General features: G+C 38.4%; 1 protein-coding gene across 2 annotated transcripts in view; it reads right to left on the bottom strand.

The window, feature by feature from the left end:
* The window catches only part of LOC105393049 (lateral signaling target protein 2 homolog), a 43,938-nt gene that overhangs the window by 22,650 nt on the left and 2,933 nt on the right, over positions 1–18,355 (bottom strand). For both annotated transcript variants that reach the window (XM_048630505.1, XM_048630506.1), the window contains exon 2: positions 11,726–11,866. In XM_048630505.1, coding sequence (XP_048486462.1) covers positions 11,726–11,866 — 141 coding nt within the window. The remainder of the gene's footprint in view (positions 1–11,725; positions 11,867–18,355) is intronic.

Here is an 18,355-nt window from a genome sequence, read left to right as displayed (position 1 = left end):
GTAATCTTGTAGAACCTCAAGCACAAGCTTCTGCTTGAGGTTAGTTAATTATTTTTTACCTTATCGAAGTTAAAAACAAAACGAACCATCAAATATTGTTAACATGGCTAAAACACTTGATCGAGTCGCTAAACAACTAAAGTTAAAGTTAAATGAATTAAGATTCATCGTATAAATAAATAAAAAACTGAAAAACGTATGTTTTTTACAAATTACTCTCCTTTCCTCATCTCCGCCTCTAACTTAACCTTCATCAGGGGTTAAAAAGGTGAGGTAAATGGGGTTTTTAACCATCTCTTATAGCCACAGCTAATGACTTACACATGAAGTGTTAAATTATTCCATCAAAACACAGCTAAACTTCTTCGCAATACCACAGATAATAACTAGTACAAGCAATACTTAGGGCCTGTTCCACAATGTCTGGTTAGTGGTTACCTGTCGGATAAAATACATACTGTCACTGTCTAAAAAATAATGACAGAGAGTGACAGCATGTATTTTATCCGACAGGTAGCCACTAACCAGACATTGTGGAACAGGCCCTTAGAAGAATTAGATTCCCCATCATACCCTACATTTTATTGATTGTTTTGTTTACAATCGACGAGTAGGTAATTTTCCAACTAGGAAACGTTGACACCGCGCTATGGGCAAAAGGCTTTAATAAGGAAAAGGGCATTGGCAAAATATTCATCAAGTAATATAAATAAACTGTCTTCCGGGTCTAGTTTCCTTATGATTGGCCATAAACGATTCGCTACGTCTGTTAGTTGAAGTGGCAGTGCTGGGTCGGTCATATTTGCCGAAGAACCTATGTCTGTTGGATGGAGTGGATGAGTTCTCGAGTGGAGACCACGAACAGGCATCTGTGGAAGCAGTATCTATCTATGTGCCAGTGTAGATATATTATCAGCTTTCCGATACCCATATTGCAGGCTCTGTCTAGCTTGTGGTCGAATCGCCGTGTGTGAGATGTCCCCACATATTATATTATTGGCTAAGATTATTACGCAATATTGATACCTCTTTGAATAAAATCAAAGATTCAATTATTCGCATTCGCTGAGGTCAAATCACATCCAGTATGTGTAGTAGAGGATTGCCAATATTTTGATAGTTTGTTGACCATCACCAAACGTAGTAACTGACCATTACGTATCATATCAAAAGTTTTTACTGGGTCAAGGGTCGCAGCACTCGACGCCCAATGAAAGCAAATATTAAACCCCCGATAACTAAATGGATGTCATACGTTTAACGCGTGTGCTCACAGATACATAAGCGAGCACGAGGGTGCCAGATATACAGTGTGTTGTTTTTCGGACCCGACAAACTTTAAGGGTGGATTCTACGAGTAATTTCATCGAGAAAAAACCTCCATATGTAGATTTTCTTCTTCTTTTAGAAAATCATATCTCGAGATTTAAACGCCTTACGGACATGAAATAAAATGCGTTTAAATTTAATTATTCGCAAAAAGTCATCTCTATCCAATAAAAATATCCACAACTGCTTAAAAGTTACATAAAAAAAGTTCAAAGCAACTTTAAAATGGCCGCCATTTCTAGAATATTGAGATTTCACCCCACATATGGGGGTTTTTCTCAATGAAATTACATTGAATCCACTCTTAAAGTTTGTCGGGTCTGAAAAACAACACACTGTACATGCTGTAAAAGAATGAGAACAATGTGTTTCATATTGCCCTATGAACACTTCATTCCTGACAATACGAGTATTTTGCCGATATGACACAGTCGGTCGTAGAGATTGTAGCGAACTAGCTATACGCATCCACACGCATCTCTAGTGGAAAGGTAAAACCTAATATTCGAACTATCTTTAGAGAACTATGTTAAAGTTAACTTTCACTTATCACAATAACTATAACTAACAACTTTCTTTCCGAGGCTAATCTGGAACTAGATATCCCTCTACAACTGTATTACTTTGTATCTTTGTATTGATATCGGCATTGCCACTGTGCACACAAAACCTGACACTAGGTACGTATAGCATAGTACCACTTTATACTTTTGCCGTACTAAATGTGTTGCTAGTGTCTACAGGGTGTTGCAAAAAGGGTATACTAAGCCGAAACCTACATGTGCAGCATGGTATATCTAAGCCTGAAACTGAAGTCAGAATTTGAAAATTCGCGAATTTTTTTTTACGTTTTCCATATAAACTTTGTTGGTAACGTGATTTTTTACTTTGGAAAATGAAATTTTTTTTCGCGAATTTCCAAATTCTGATTTCAGTTTCGGGCTTAGATATACCATGCTGCACATGTAGGTTTCGGCTTAGTATACCAATTTTGCAACACCCTGTATAGTCTTTCTTAGCATGATGGGGGCTAAACTTTGTCCAGATCTGGTGTTTGTCACCGTGAAGGGATTAGCCAGTCTGGTTAGCGGTTGACACTTCAGATGACCCCTTTCCTTTTTCCCTGTGCCTAACTGCCTTGCCGATAGCAACAGTCAATATTTCAAGGTTATAGGTTAAGCTAATTTTATTGAGGTTATTTATTAACTTTGTGTACAGTGAATCGATTACATAATTATCATCAAACTTTTGTACCTTATCAAAATCATATAATTCAGAAGCCGTCACTTATCTCATTGGTGGTTTGTGAAGTTGCGTTTTTTTTTAAATTGTACACATATTCATGTGGTCGACTGTATTTAAGCTATTTATAAACAGTTCGCATGGCAGACGGTCATCACTCAACGCAGTTATAACACCTTATGTAATTAAAACATAGCGTAATAAATTAAACAGTTTATTGGTGGCATAAGGGTCGTAAATGGGCATTTTAGCCCACCCTTGAGTTAGGTCGAATATTAGGTAATAGACTATTATTATAGGACACCTACTAGTAATCAACGTATACTCCCCTACTTTTTAACCCCTAACCAAAACCGTGGTTGTTATAAGTTCAACTTGTCCAACAGAATTACATATTATCCCTCTTATTCAGTCGAGACACAAATAAACCTTATTACATAATTAAGTTTCTTTACATTGTTATCACTTAAACAGTCTTAACGGTCATCGCTGCCCTTATAAGGTTATTCGAACCATGTTTTTGTTGAAGGCTGAACAATACTTACTGCATTACAACATAACCGGATTGCATGCAAGAAGATTCGGTCCTGGGCCCTGGTTATTGGTAAATAAAAACATAACATACACATGTAATACATATGTCTATAGATTAAAAAAAATCGCCTTATTCATATCATAATATCAGCTACATATTATTATGTGCCATGTGACGATGAAAGTACCTGAACTTGGCTCACACGAATGGGGAGGACCTTTTATCCATATTTCTTTTAAGCCTGCACTGCCTTCCTAAGCTTGCACCATTTCCCTTCCTACCACACAGATGCACTGCGGGTTAGTTCATATCTATATTTTCAGGTTTCCTCACCTTTCGAGCGAAGGCATACGTTGAAGGGGTCAAACATGCGTGTAAAATGAAAGAGTAACTAGCATGCTTGTTGCTTGCCGAGACTGCATGACAGTGAGCGTACACACATGATAGGGATGGTAACGTATGAAGAACAAGGGGATGCGGCTATTGCGACACCCAGACTTGCTGCTCCAGTTTACTCGGGAGCTAGGCTGGCTGAGCTGAAATTAAGGAGACATGAACAAAAGTTCCACTCGAGAGAGCCACGTACAGGAAGCTTTGTATGCAAATGTGTCTTGTATGCCTTAAAATAGTAAATCCAGGGTAGCAAAGTCCTAATTCTCCCTCCACTACCCCCCACAAGGTCAAGGGTACGACGGAACAGACAGGACGCACTGGCGCAATGTCTGCCGCAAAGTCAGGGTCCTTACACGTGCCTTTACTAAGTAGGCCCCTTTTTATCATAAATTATAATAAATAAGCTATTTTAGTTTTACGGTGGGAATTCTGGGATAAATAAACCTGTGTTAATCCGTATGCAAGCATCCTACCGACCAAATTTTATACAAATTGGTGTAGCCTTTTCCTCGGGAAAGGTTTAATATTGAAACGTACCTACCTACCTATTATTTAGCGACTTTGTTAGATTGTCATCGATACAATAAGGCGATGATACTAAACATATACCTAACTAATAAACTCCTCTTGTTGAGCCGGGATGTAAAATCTGCCCATCCAATTTTTCGAAAGTTACAAGCGTATTTCACATAAATAATTACCTAAGTTTGTGTACTATGTCTTGATTAAATATAAGATGCCCGTTAACTCTGTCGACAAGTGCTTATCAACTTTGTTAATGATTTAATAACAGCTTTCACATAGCATTACAATGTAATTTACATTATTTCGTAGGTACAACTCATGTTTTGAAAGTTTTCGCTTACAAAAATATTGTTATCTTATCTCGATTTTACGATACGAATGTGGTGAGTTTTGTAATTGTGGATACGTAATGGTATGTTAATTAGGAAGTATACTAAAAAAATAAAATAATAAATAAAAATCATTTATTGGCACCGATAAAACGTTTTTACAATAGTCTGGTGGTTACAATAATTTGGTGAGGAGTTGATCTATATAGTGTTGACAGTGTCCCCTACACTAGGTACAACCCGTATCGTGGGGGACGGTAGGCAGGTTATTTGTATTGTTTGGTCAGGTATTCGTTAGGTGGCTTTATAATAAAATTATGGACCATTAAATGACATTAATTAACAATTTAGATTTTAAACTAACCAAATTAAACTTAAAACCTAAAACCTAAGTTAAGCAGAATGTAGGATAGAATTTAGGCTCGCTTGTACACTTTGTACACTTTGTTCTTATAGGAAAAAATATATATAATAGTTAAGGATAAATAAAGTCAAATAAACATTAGTTAATATATATAAAATATAAGTTTATAAATAGATAAGCAAAGTATATGTACTTACTCCAGATTATTACACAGGTAGGAACGGTCCTATAAAGGGTTTCAAGGTCATTCCGTTATACAAATAATGTCCTCAGTTTGGTCATAATTCAAACCAGTGAGCCATTTTTTCATGGTATCCTTTGCCTCCTTCATTGTAGCATTATTCATACTACAGTGTTTTATAGCTTTGTTGTATGTATGTGGGCGAAGAAAATTGGGAAACCTTTGAGCGAACCTTGTGTTTGTGGCATGTACGGGCAATTTAAATGTTCTTTTGGATAAAAGAATGGGATAGTCCGTGGAGTTAATTGTATTGCGGTGTACTTGTAGACATGTGCGATAAATAAATAGTTGTCTCATTGTTAGCACTTGGCAGGCGGCATATATTTGAGTTGTGGGATACCGTTTCGGCTTTTTGAGCATTACTTTCAGTATGGACCGCTGCGCTCTTTCTAATATTAACATACTTGTTTTAGACGCTCCACCCCAGCATGTGATGCAGTATCCTAGGACTGATTGACAGAGTGCCATGTATACGTTACGAAGAGTATCTAACTCTGCACCGTTGCGGAGTAAGCGCATAATATGAATTAGCTTTCTTGCTCTGTCAGAGGTGTATTCTATGTGTTTATTAAAGTTCACTTTTTCGTCCAAGATTACTCCGAGATATTTTAAGGAAGATAGCCTTTGGATAGTTTCGCAAGAACAGGGTTGTAGTTGATGTTGACACATATGCATTTTTAACTTAAGAGCTGGATCGGGTGCAGACGCTTTAGTTTTATGAAAACATATATAATTTGTTTTAGATATGTTGAGGGTCAAGAGATTATGTGAAAGCCAAGTTGCAGTTTGAGTGAGGCCAATCTCTGCCTGTCTATATGTCTCATCCCAATCGTCTCCCGAGAAAAGCATAGCTGTGTCGTCCGCATAGCATACAATTTTGGCTTTGTTGGAGGTTAGGACATTGCTTATGTCATTCATATAAATAATGAATAGCGTTGGCCCAAGAATGCTGCCCTGCGGTACTCCATAGTTAATGGCTGATGGGTCACTTGTAGTGTCAGTAATTTTGGTAAGCTGTTTTCTGTTGGTAAGGTAACTTTTAAACCATGAGAGAGTTTGTCCCCTTATGCCTAGGTTTTCTAATTTTTGGGTCAAAATAGTTATCGATACCGTGTCGAATGCTTTTGCTAGGTCTAGAAAAGCACCCAGGCAGCATCTCCCATTGTCTAAGTGAGAGGTGACAATGTCTAGAAGTTGTGAGACTGCGTGCTCTGTGGAGCGCCCCCGCCTGAAGCCGAATTGGATGTCGGATAATAAGTTATTTTGCTCTAGGTACGAGGTGAGTCTGTTATTTGCAATTTTTTCGAGTAGTTTAGAGAGTAAAGAGAGTAGTGAGATAGGTCTGTAATTAGAGGGACAGGATTTGTCACCCGCCTTATATATAGGTGTGACTGTTGCAGTTTTCCAAATCTCAGGAAAACAGCCATTGGACAGGCTTAAGTTGCAAATGTGCGCAAAAGGTTCGATTATGTGTTTGCATATTATTTTAATGAGCGGGCTTTTAATGCCGTCCAGTCCCGGAGCGCTTTCATTTTTGAGTTGCTTGATGTACTCAGATATTTCCTGAGGGTCGGTGGGTTGAAAAAAGAAAGATGATGTTGGGGTAGATGTACTTTTCACAAGGGCAGCAAGTTCAATCTCCGTTTTTCCAGTTAATGAAACTATTTTACTAGCCAAGACTGAGCCTATAGTTGCAAAGTGATCATTGCATTTGTTGATTGAGTCATGTTTGTCTTGAGTTGAAATTATCTCAGTAGCTGGATTATGTTTTGGCGTTATTTCACAGATTGTTTTAATTGCGTTCCATAACTTTTTTGGATGTTCTTTGCAGTCATTTAGCAGGTTGTTTTCGTATTGTGCTTTGACTTTGCGCAGGACATTCTTGTAAAAATTACGGTATCTGGTGTATATGAGTCTGTCTGTTGCGTTGTTAGGAGATTTTCTACTTTTAAGATGCAATCGATCTCTGTGGACCATACAGCGTATTAGGCCTGGAGTGATCCAGGGTTTGAAGTTAATTTTTGAGCGGCTAACTGTTACTAGTTTAGTGTGTTTGTCAATAGAGTTTTTGACTAAAACTGAGAACTTGTTAGTTGCCTCGTTGACGTCGCGTGAAGAAATAATGTCAGTCCAGTCTGTCTGTTTTAGATCCTCCGCTACCGCTTCGTAGTCTGTTTTTAGATGTTGTCGTTTGCTACTGTTCACGGTTTTTTTATTTGTAGATATAAAAGCCATGGGTAAATCATGATCACACATTGAGGTTTTACATACGAGAGCTACTGCTTTACTTTTGGATTTAATAAGAATGTGATCTATACACCTATCGTTTCTAGTTGGTATAGTAATTATTGGAGCTAAGCCATGTGCAGCTGTCGTACAGAGATATTCGTTTTTATTCTTATCGTCCCCGCCAGGCATAATATTGATATTTATATCACCCATCAGCAATATGTTTGATTTCTGTTGAAAAGAACTAAGGTGGATGTCTAGAGATTCAATAAACTTATCCGTGTTCTTGAATGAAGGTGATCGGTATAGTGCAATTATTGTAAAATTATTCGAAAGCTCAATATTAAGACAGTCAGCTTCCAGAATTGGCGGTTCAGTAATTTTAGCTTGTAAGTCGTTTTTTATATAAACAATGACTCCGCCATTCTGATTTATGTATTCAGAAGAGTGGTAATGTGAGTAACCATCGATAGAATTGACATGTGGATCTTTTCCAAGCCAGCATTCTGTCAGAACAATTACGTCATATACAATATTCAGGCGTTTTAGTAATACGAGAAAATTTGCAAAGTTACACGTGTGGCTCCTAATGTTATAGAGTAGGACCTTGAAGTTGTGACTTTCCAGTAAAAACCCTTTGCATTCTTCGGCAAAATCAGTAGCCATACTGCCCTTTACTAGTGGACTGTCGAGTAAACTGCCTTTTTTATTTGACTTCTCCCATATTCTATCGATTTCCTTGACAATATATGTAGATGTAGCATATTTCACTTCTTGTACCAAGTAAAAATGCTGTTATGTTATGGTCCTGGTTAATCTACAGGGTGTTGCAAAAAGGGTATACTATTATTCTGATTTCAGTTTCGGGCTTGCTCCACATGTAGGTTTCGGCTTAGTATACCCTTTTGCAACACCCTGTATAGATATATAGCATATTGAATATAAAACAGGTAAATCTGTAAATAAGGACACAAAATCGCTTGACAATACCACCGATGCGATGACATAATAATAATATTCCAAGGAGCTATCTAGCTTCACAAAAGCGATATTTCGAAGCGATGCTGTGCTAATCACGACTCTATCTCGTCGCATTAAACGTGCCGCACGGCAGCTGTCCGAAACTTTGTATTTTTCAAGGCAGAGTAGCCCCTTTTGGGACCATATGGTCGACGATGGGGGTACGTCTAAAGATGCTTATAAGTGAAAATACACAAAAGCTGCTTTCCAAAGTGTTTTTTTTAAATCCTACACTTTGAGAAGATGAAGTACCTCGATTCTATTACTGTCGGTGACAAACACTTTTGCTGGAATAGGATTTGCTACCGTTGGTTGTCAAAGAAAGCTAGTCAGATAGCGATTGTTGCCGACTGGCCAGATTTAACACTTCAGCAATCTATGCGTGCAATATTAGCTTCAAATCTAATTTGCCTTTAGTCGTGACATAAATAGAAAAAAACATTATAGCTGCTATACCGATCATATCGTCGATTCGAGTGCGATAAGTGAGATATCACGATAGTTCTGGAAACGTGTGGCCTCAGCGAATACACCCGGCCACATGACCACAACACAGATGACTCATACGATGTTATTGTGTGACGTAACAATCGCTATGTTCATCAGTGAAGCGATCACAGGATTCGATACTATTTTCGAATCTACACAAACGTATGGAAAAAACAAATGTCACTTTTGGAACTGACAAATTTGCCTTAAATTTTGACAGTGACAGTTGACGATACTGTTCTTTTTCCATATGTTTGTGTAGTAGTATCGAATCCTGTGATCGCTGCACAGTTCAACAAATGCACGGGATGAGAAGGTTTAATAATACCGTTAGACAAAACGTCTAGTGGAGAGAGTGAAGACCACCAACGCAGCCTTCTTCTCGGCACTCAATTTTTTATTCAAACAGCTGTCATATAATCATCATCATTAGCCAATAATCATCCACTGTTGGACATAGGCCTCTCCCAAGGAGCGCCACAACACTCGGTCCTCGGCCTTCCTCATCCAACCACTACCGGCTACGGTAGAGTTAGAGTTGTACAAAGAGTAGCACGGTTGGTGTTTCGTTTTTGCGAAGATAGAGTGACTTTCCTGGACCTCAATTACTATCTGCAGAGGAAATCTGAAGACGGATAGTGACGCTCCTTGGGAGAGTCCTATGTCCAGCAATAGTCCAGTCAATAAATGACCCCGAATGACTTCGTTTATGAATCGGTTTAGAAAATATGATGCAATGTTTATGAATGTTTTGAATAGATTTTTCTTGTAAATTTTAACTTTTTCCGAGGGTAATAACTCGAAAACGGTTAGGAATTAGAAAAATACATATGATATAAAAGTTTTAGGTAATTTAAAGAAGTCCATTTTATGCTTTGAAAATATTTCTCTGCGATGCACCATTTTCGAGATATAAGCGAAAAACCATAAATTCGTACCTTTACCCCCCTCTCCTCCCCCCCCGCTCATCACCTAGGAGTCAGGACTTTTGGTATGTTAACAACCTAAGCCCCCTGAACAAGTTTCTGAACGCACTCTACACCTCATTCCTTGACTGGACTACAATGGAGGAATGTTGGTAAAGATACTTAACACATTTTCGAAAGCAACTGTGTACTAGGAACGGTATGTGCACCACTTGTGTATTTTATATATATACTGATCATTTAAATTACGATGCTTATATTATGCCTATTCATACTCGGTTTTCTAATTTCAACAAATACAAAAGAAACATTTGTGCGCTTCAAATGTAAACTCAGTGATCCTTGAAGCGAATGAAGTAAATAATGTTTATTTATACTTTTCAATTAGTCCAACACATAAATAGTAAATAGGCAAAATACGCTACTTATAATGTTGGCTCATTTGCCTTAATGGAGCCACGGAAGGCCGTAGTTAGGAAATAACTACAAGCAGTTTTGTATAATCAAGGAAATGGCCACATCTTATGTCCTTAGGACTTTGTGTAGCGATCTTGTTTCGTATATTTTAAGATTCAAAATCGTCCATTTTATCAGCATGGGGAATTTGACTGGGAATATTTTAGTGAAAGCATGCATTCAGATTTCGGTTTATGTACCTATATTATTAACAATATGTTAACTATACATCGCATCGAATAAAGCTGCTCGCATAATTATGGATCGAACTTCACTTATGTACAGGTAAGTTCGTTTGATCATAAATTTTTGCACAGAAATTGTGGCATAATAAATTTGCTATTCCTATTGTGACGATGCTTCGGATTTTTACATTCTCGAATGGTTCGCATGACTGACACAGATAACTACTAATACATTGTATAGTATAGGGGCGAGGTACATAGCTATATAGGTATGTATCTGAGATTATGGAATTGCACATAATTATTATATCGTACTTACTATGACATGAGATCATCACATCAATGATGTACCGCTATAAATACGGTAGTAATGGTAAATGTAATATACCGTGATTAATAATTAACCAGAACAATAACATAACATAGATGTTCTAGATTCCAGACTCTGCTGTATGTTGAATTACCAAATCATCATAAATTAACCAAAGATTCGGGACAAAAATAAAACTATATAAATTATGTATTGTTTAAGAAACTACCTTTTAGATAACATAAAGATACGGCTATCCATATCTGTGACAGCGACTGATTCATAAGTGCATAAACAATAGATATGGAGGAACGTGTGTGATACAGATAATTGTGATATATACCTATTATCTGTATCTGTACAAGGATGAATGGCAATGAGGAGGATTAATGTTATTGCAATAATCAAAGTCATTGTAAACAATGATGACTGTACATATTTTAGTCGTTATGGGACCATCCATTCTGAATCAATTATATTAATAAACTATACCTACTAAGTATAAAGAAAGGAGTACTTGCACCTGCAGCAACCTACCCCTTAACCTAACCCTAGTCTAATTCTTGCGCAATGAGAGTATATATAACTATTTATGAGCTGTTTCAGGGTCCATAGTTTGGGCATATCAATAGTTTGGATCACCACACTACAGCGCCACTTATTGTCTTTGAATATGCAGCAACCTACCTCTGACGTATCATCTGTCCCTAAAACAAATGCTAGTCTAACTCTTGCGCGATAAGAGCTTGTACACATTAGGCGTTTTGAAGCGCACGCTTTGGGGTATATGCGGTCTTTGCTGTTCCAGGGTCCAGGGTCGGCCTTGCGGCCGTCGAACGAGTCCAGCTCGGCCGCCACTATGTTGTACAGCGCCTCTTGTTGTAGCAGCAACCTACCTCTGTCCCTAAAGCCCAGCCCTAGTCTAACTCTTGCGCGATAAGGGTATAACTATTGATAAGCTGTATCAGCTGCCACTACATGGGTTCTCTATCGACGTAGATAAAGGTCGCTATATCGCGTTTTGCTATAAATACGGCGCTGTCATTGGTGGACACAGCGCCATTTGTTGTTGCTGCTACCTTCCTCTGCCCCTAAGACAAACCCTAGTCAGTTAGCATCTGTCGCTGTTTCAGGGTTTCTCTTGTTTCATACCTGTGCATGTCTCAGCTGGTTGACGAGCGTGGTGCACCTCTCAGGGTCCTTGCGGCCGTCGAACGAGTCCAGCTCGGCGGCCACCATGTTGAGCGCGTCGTCCGCGAAGAAGAACTGCGCTAGCAGCGAGCGGTCGTCCCTCTGGAATAAAAGAGTCAGGTTCAGTTAGGGGTCAGATAGAGTTCTCTAGGTTGCGAAGTCAGATTTGGCAGTTGAGGTTTGAGGTACTGGGGGTCACTAAGGGGGTGACGAAAAACTAAGTTCTCCGAAACTTGCTGCTGTGCGAGCCACGACTCTATCTTTTTAGTATTAAACGTTTTGTATTAACCGATTGCACGACAGCTTTCGTTCATTAGTTTTTCGTCAGTATAGAGTAACCCATCAGGAACTGAGGATGATGGCCAACCTTCAATAGAAGATGGCTTACAGCACACGTAGCTCGAGCAAGTCCAAATGCAGTTAAAGCCAGGAGTGGCGGAAATTTGGGGAGACTCTCTAAGCCTCTAGGGTCTCAAAAGAACAACGACGCACCCATTGTCAAAGCGTCGTAAGCCAAGAAGAAGTGTTTCGGGATAAAAGAGAGCTACGCTAAGGTAAGTATATCGATTTGTATGTATATCACATGATTAAATTGGAATTTAATAAGCAAAAGTTTCCGCAAAAAATATATAAAATCTGGGCAAGTAAACATCCATGAATTTTAACTTTAAGGGCCCATAAAAAGAATCAAGGCATTAAAAAGAAGCAGCTTATTTATATAGCAGCATATTTGAAACCTTTTGGATTTTAAGTGACAAAATCGTGCACGAAATGCACCAGCGTTCATTGCACCTTTCTTAATAAGAAAATAAAGACAGACCACGCTAATAAATACTAAACATACTATGTAAAAATAATAGTCCGAACGTTTTATAAAATACAAACCAGACGATCTACATACCTAATAAAATACTATGTGTAAGTGCCTATACAATTTAATAGTACTATATATTATGTATTTAATGTGAGTTTTTTTTCTATCAGTTGGATAAACACACGAAATAACTCCTCATTAGTGAACTAGTGATAGGCGATTTAAGTGAAGCGAGGCCACCCACTTCAGGATCCAATGTGAAATTATAATCCGGTGGTTTAGTAGTTAGTGGTAGTGGATGTTAAGTTGAAAGTCCCAGGTTCTATTTCCGGTCGAGGTGAATATTAGTTGGATTTGAATCTTTTTGGATATGACACTATGAAAATACGTGTAAAAATATGTTCCGCTACTATCCTGGGAAATAAACATGCCTCTAAGTAATCTCTACATACCCTGCTGTAAAGAATTTCTAAATCTAACACATCACAATACCAGGAAAGGACGCTTTAGGAAATGACTTGAAGGTAAAATAGCCAAGATGTGACCTTTATGTATTTGCATATTTTTTTCTTCATTGTCTTTCTGTAACGATGGACTCGATAGCACAATAATGTTGCGCCATTACTGTAACTGGCCACTTGCCTTATTCAGGGTAACGCCGCTAGCGGTTCCAAAGCGATAAAATCACAGTCGACACAAGTTTTTTTGGTAAAAGGTGTAGTAGCTTTAAAACAAGCCACCATTATTATATTCTATTTTGAGGGGGAGTGAAGCTTCTTTACGTGGGTCTCTCGAGTGGAACCTTTGTACATACATCCTACTAATTTCAGCTCAGCCAGCCTAGCCCCCGTGTAAATTGGAGCAGCAAGCCTGGATGTTGTAAAAGCCGAGATAGGCTCTTCCCAGCTGCCGCTTTTGAAGCCCATCTGATATATAACCGGTATGTTTACCGCCTTGGAATGAGTTAAATGCATTTACGAAGTGCATTAGAATATTGTGCCGGTTTCCTCACGATGGTTTCCTTTACACATTACCCTTGGGACATGCCAGCATTCCAAGTATTCCATGATAACCAGAGCTCTCAAATGAAAGGATGATATTTTTTTACGTCATCAAAACCCCTGGTTTCTCCGCTCTTGTGTACATGTACCAGAAGTCCAGAAGGTAAACTAAATCCAATATCGCTTTTGAAAATCTTAGTTTACTTGAATAGGGTATCGCCAAGGAAATTAGACATGCTTCTGTAATCGACGCAAATGTTGTTCTTATTTTGCGAGATAATCTAACTGGAAGCCTTCAGTAAAGGCTTTAACAATAAGGTGATGTCTACTAATAAGCATAAGGACGCCAATGCTAAGAAAAGTATAGTCGTAATTCGTCGCGACTAAAGTTAACTGCCGTTTTTAGGGTTCCGTAGCCAAAATGGCAAAAACGGAACCCTTATAGTTTCGTCATGTCCGTCTGTCCGTCTGTCCGTCTGTCCGTCTGTCACAGCCGATTTACTCGGAAACTATAAGTACTACAGTGATGAAATTTGATGGGAATATGTGTTGTATGAACCGCTACAAAAATATGACACTAAATAGTAAAAAAAAGAATTGGGGGTGGGGCCCCCCATACATGTAACTGAGGGATGAAATTTTTTTTTCGATGTACATACCCGTGTGGGGTATCAATGGAAAGGTCTTTTAAAATGATATAGTGTTTTCTAAAAAACATTTTTCTTAAAGTGAACGGTTTTTGAGATATCAGCTCTCAAAGTCGTAAAAAGTATGTCCCCCCCCCTCTATTTTTATAACTACGGGGTATAAAATTCTAAAAAAAATAGAGGTGATGCATGCTAATTAACTCTTTCAACGATTTTTGGTTTGATCAAAGTATCTCTTATAGTTTTTGAGATAGGTTGATTTAACTGTAATTTTGGTTAAGTTATTGTGCTACGGAACCCTTTGTGCGCGAGCCCGACTCGCACTTGGCCGGTTTTTTTTATTAATCAGGACGCATTTCGCACTATGATCAAATGTGAACAATTATATTTTTATACGATCTAGAATCTAGATAGTGTGATTAGGTTGAACTTAAAACGGTTTGTCAGTTTTATGCCGCACGCAGATAATTCTAGAACTATATTTACTTAAACAGTTAGCCTACCTTATCTGAGGATGGACATTTACATGTACAAGTTCTAGAAAACTCCTTTCTGGCACAGACAGCACAGGGGGTCACTATATACGCCGTTCAAACGAAGTTTCGTAGCGCTGCTACGCCAGGCACGACTTTATTTCGTTGTATTAAACGTGCCGATTGCACGACAGCTCTCGTTCGTTCGGTTTTCGTCAGTATAGAGTAACCCTCCAGAGCCGCGTAGCATTTTACCCAGTTGCGGGCGTTACCTAACATTTATTGGTGGCGCATTTGCAAGTTAAATTCGTTCAATTATGAACGGCGCCCCTCTTATGCGACTCAGACACGTGATTGGGACGAGAAGTACTTTCGAATATCAACCCCCGAAGCCTTTTTAAACCCCAAAAGGTGGGGTGTTATTGGTTTGCCTTGTATTTGTGCGCGCATCTGTAAACTCGAAACTTATGGATAGATTCAGATCTGATTTTGGTTGGAATATTGAGCAGATTGAGGGATTGAGGGAAGTTTAGTTCATCACTTATGCGCTACGTTGTGGAAACACAACAAGGAAGTGTAGGAGTCGGTGGAAACGTGGAGAGATAAATCTGTAGCCCTAAACTCCATAAAGGCTGAAAGAAGAAAATTTCTGCACTAGAATGCCTACACACAGAAATCTTATAACACCCTTATTTTTCGCATAACACCGTGACAATAACAATCCGACCGAGTAGAGCGAGACATGAATGCGTCATGTTTTATTTTGGTCGTGTCGCCTTGATAACTTTCCCTTTACTTAAACTGCGGATTAATCGAACAAGCGTGGATTATGTCCGGATTTAAATTGTATACGTGTTGCAGTGTATGGCTGGCTTTATCTAGTTAAATAGTTACTATAACTAGGTATGTTTCAGTATCTTTTTGATTCGTAAAACCGAGTGTATCTGAAACGCGCTGTATTTGAATAACGGTTTAGTGTAAGATTCGCCTCAATAGCTCGTCAATCATTAACAATGCGATTAATATCAGATGATTTCAGCTATAAAGTAAATTAGACTTCTGCAACTGTACAATGGATCCTCTTATCCCGTAGCCGCTACAATGACATCTAATAATAATAATATACGAACAGGATGGTGTTACGAAAATAAACCAATAAAATGTTTTCATTTTGTTTGCACTGAAACCGTTTTAAGTTCAACTTCATCACAACCATTGATAGAAACCAATAAATAAAGTCACAAATCTTCTAACTGCTTTAATTCGAAATAAGCGCTCAATGGTAGAAGATAGGGGTGTTATTTGTCCCGAAGTTTCTTTTGCACTAACGCTCCATCTAGTTCGCATATTTTTAATCCACGCCTGACATCGACCAGAGAGAGTGCAGGCGACCGGCCAATCAACTGTGACTTATTGTTTTTTGCCGCAACGTTGGTTTCTCTTTAATCACTCTACTCGGTTGCCTACAATTTTGGCACTGCCTCCCTTCCACGTCATCGGTCTATAGGTCATTATGGAGCTGCCCTTATAAACAGTATGCTCTCTTGAATTATCCAATATAGTCAGTCATAAAGCAAGTAGTAGCCTATGTTCTTTCCCAGGGTCTAGACCGTATGTATACCAAATTTCATTCAAATCCGTTCAGTAGTTTTGGCGTGAAAGAGAAACAGACAGACAGACAAAGTTACTTTCGCATTTATAATATTAGTTAGGATTGGTCCAGCGGGCTGGAGGGAGTCCCACGCTACGTTTGCATGTAGCAATTGTAACGGCGACCGGAGAGAGTGAGATCGGTCAACAACAGCGGTTTAATTTTTTTTGCCCAGAATTGGTTTCTCTGTAATCAATCCGTTCGGTCGCCTCCCAATTTTGGCACAGTCATCCTATTTTAGTGACGTTTTAGAGAAACAAAGAGATTGCGGACAAGGTGTAATAACAGAGGATAATCTGGAAAACGATTTGTTAGTCGTATACCTCGAAATCAAAAAATCCTTGTAGCTTTTCACCTATTCGCATTTCGCCGCGATATCAAAATTTCTGAATAGATTTTTATTCTTGTAGTATAATTTTTGATCACTACTGACAATTGTCTGAAAAAATCATAGTAGATTTACTTTCCTGCCTGCCTTCACTGTAGTCGCTTTTCACCTTGATAGATATTTGTTTGTTATGCAATATTAGGTACATATCGCGATATTTCTTTTACACTACAACAATATGCGACCCAAATAAGATACGACATAAAATACTTACTTGCTATTCAAAATATATGCAGCTTAATAAATAAGCTATTGATAATACATGCTACATAAAAATTTGCTACTGTTGTAAAAATCTGTTAAAAATATATGCTAGTAACGAAATATACTACCGATATTATACGCTACAACAAAAAACGCTATCGAGGTGAAATGCGAATAGGTGAAAAGCTACAAGGATTTTTTGATTTCGAGGTATACGACTAACAAATGAAAATAACGCACATTTTCAGTGTTCTTTATATCGCGTCTAACTAAATTTCTGTCTCACTGACCTACAGAGGTGCTGAGCTGGTTACTACGGTACGGAAGTTATAAAGTTCTCATGCTATTACCGCATATTATAAATTCGTAATATGTAGATTGAGGAAACCGACACAGTTTTTTGAAATCTGCAACTTGCAGTGTCAGTGGGCTAGCCATAATATATTCCTGAGCCGTAAAATGTGTTCTCAGGTGGAAACCACGAGCAGGCAGGCATAGCGTGGGACGCCCTCCGGCCCGCTGACCAGAGCGACTGGATGAGGTAGGCAGAGGACAGAGCGTTGTGGCGCTCCTTGGCGTAATTATACTAGTTTAATTTCGATTACATTTGGAGTATTTTGGTGCTATGTCATTGACTGGAACGGTTTTATTTTTCGCGAGTGTGTTCTATACCTAACTGTTCAGTGATTTAACCGATAAACTTTAACATGTGGCCTGGTTCGAAACGCACAAATTGAATTGCATTAATCATCAGCGTTCATTGGCGATACGGCAGTACCGTCAGCAACAGAGGGAAGTTTCCAAAACGCAATTTTAGGAGGTATTGCCTTATTCAGTCAGTAACGGATGTGAAGAGAATTAATCAAGATAACCAATCACAATCGCAAGAAACTTTACACCCTGAGTTCTCAGATTTAAAGCAAGATATTATTGAAATAGCAAGGATATTTTACAGCCAGATCCTGGTCACTGTATTTGTCTTGCTGACTGTACCGTATACCGCTTGTGTATTATGAATTGATGAATCATAGTGTTTTCAGTGTTTTACCGTTCGACCCTATTCTGTTAAACAAATGGCAATGGAATGTGTGTGTTGTCTGAAAAGTTCAGTAACTTTTTTCATTCAGCTTTAACCTGACTGATTTGTTTTTTTTTTCAGAAATCATGGCATGAATTTCGTGGGTTTACGACCTCCAAGCATTAGCAATTAACAATGTTTAAGCTGGACATGAACGATAAGTATGAAGAAGACCGAGAACAGAGTGTGGTCTACGTCACCGATTGTTGGCAGAAGATGATGATAGCTAAGCAAATGGGCTAAATCACTAACTATATAAGGAAAAAGCTAATTTAAGGGGTGTTTAAAACGGAATTTAACAAAGTCATAAGACGTTTGTCAAGCTGCCTACCATA

Source organism: Plutella xylostella, chromosome 26 (assembly GCF_932276165.1).
Source record: "Plutella xylostella chromosome 26, ilPluXylo3.1, whole genome shotgun sequence".
Lineage (NCBI taxonomy): Eukaryota > Metazoa > Arthropoda > Insecta > Lepidoptera > Plutellidae > Plutella > Plutella xylostella.
The sequence above is the reverse complement of the archived record's forward strand: the minus strand, read 5'-3'. Positions and strand labels throughout refer to the sequence as shown.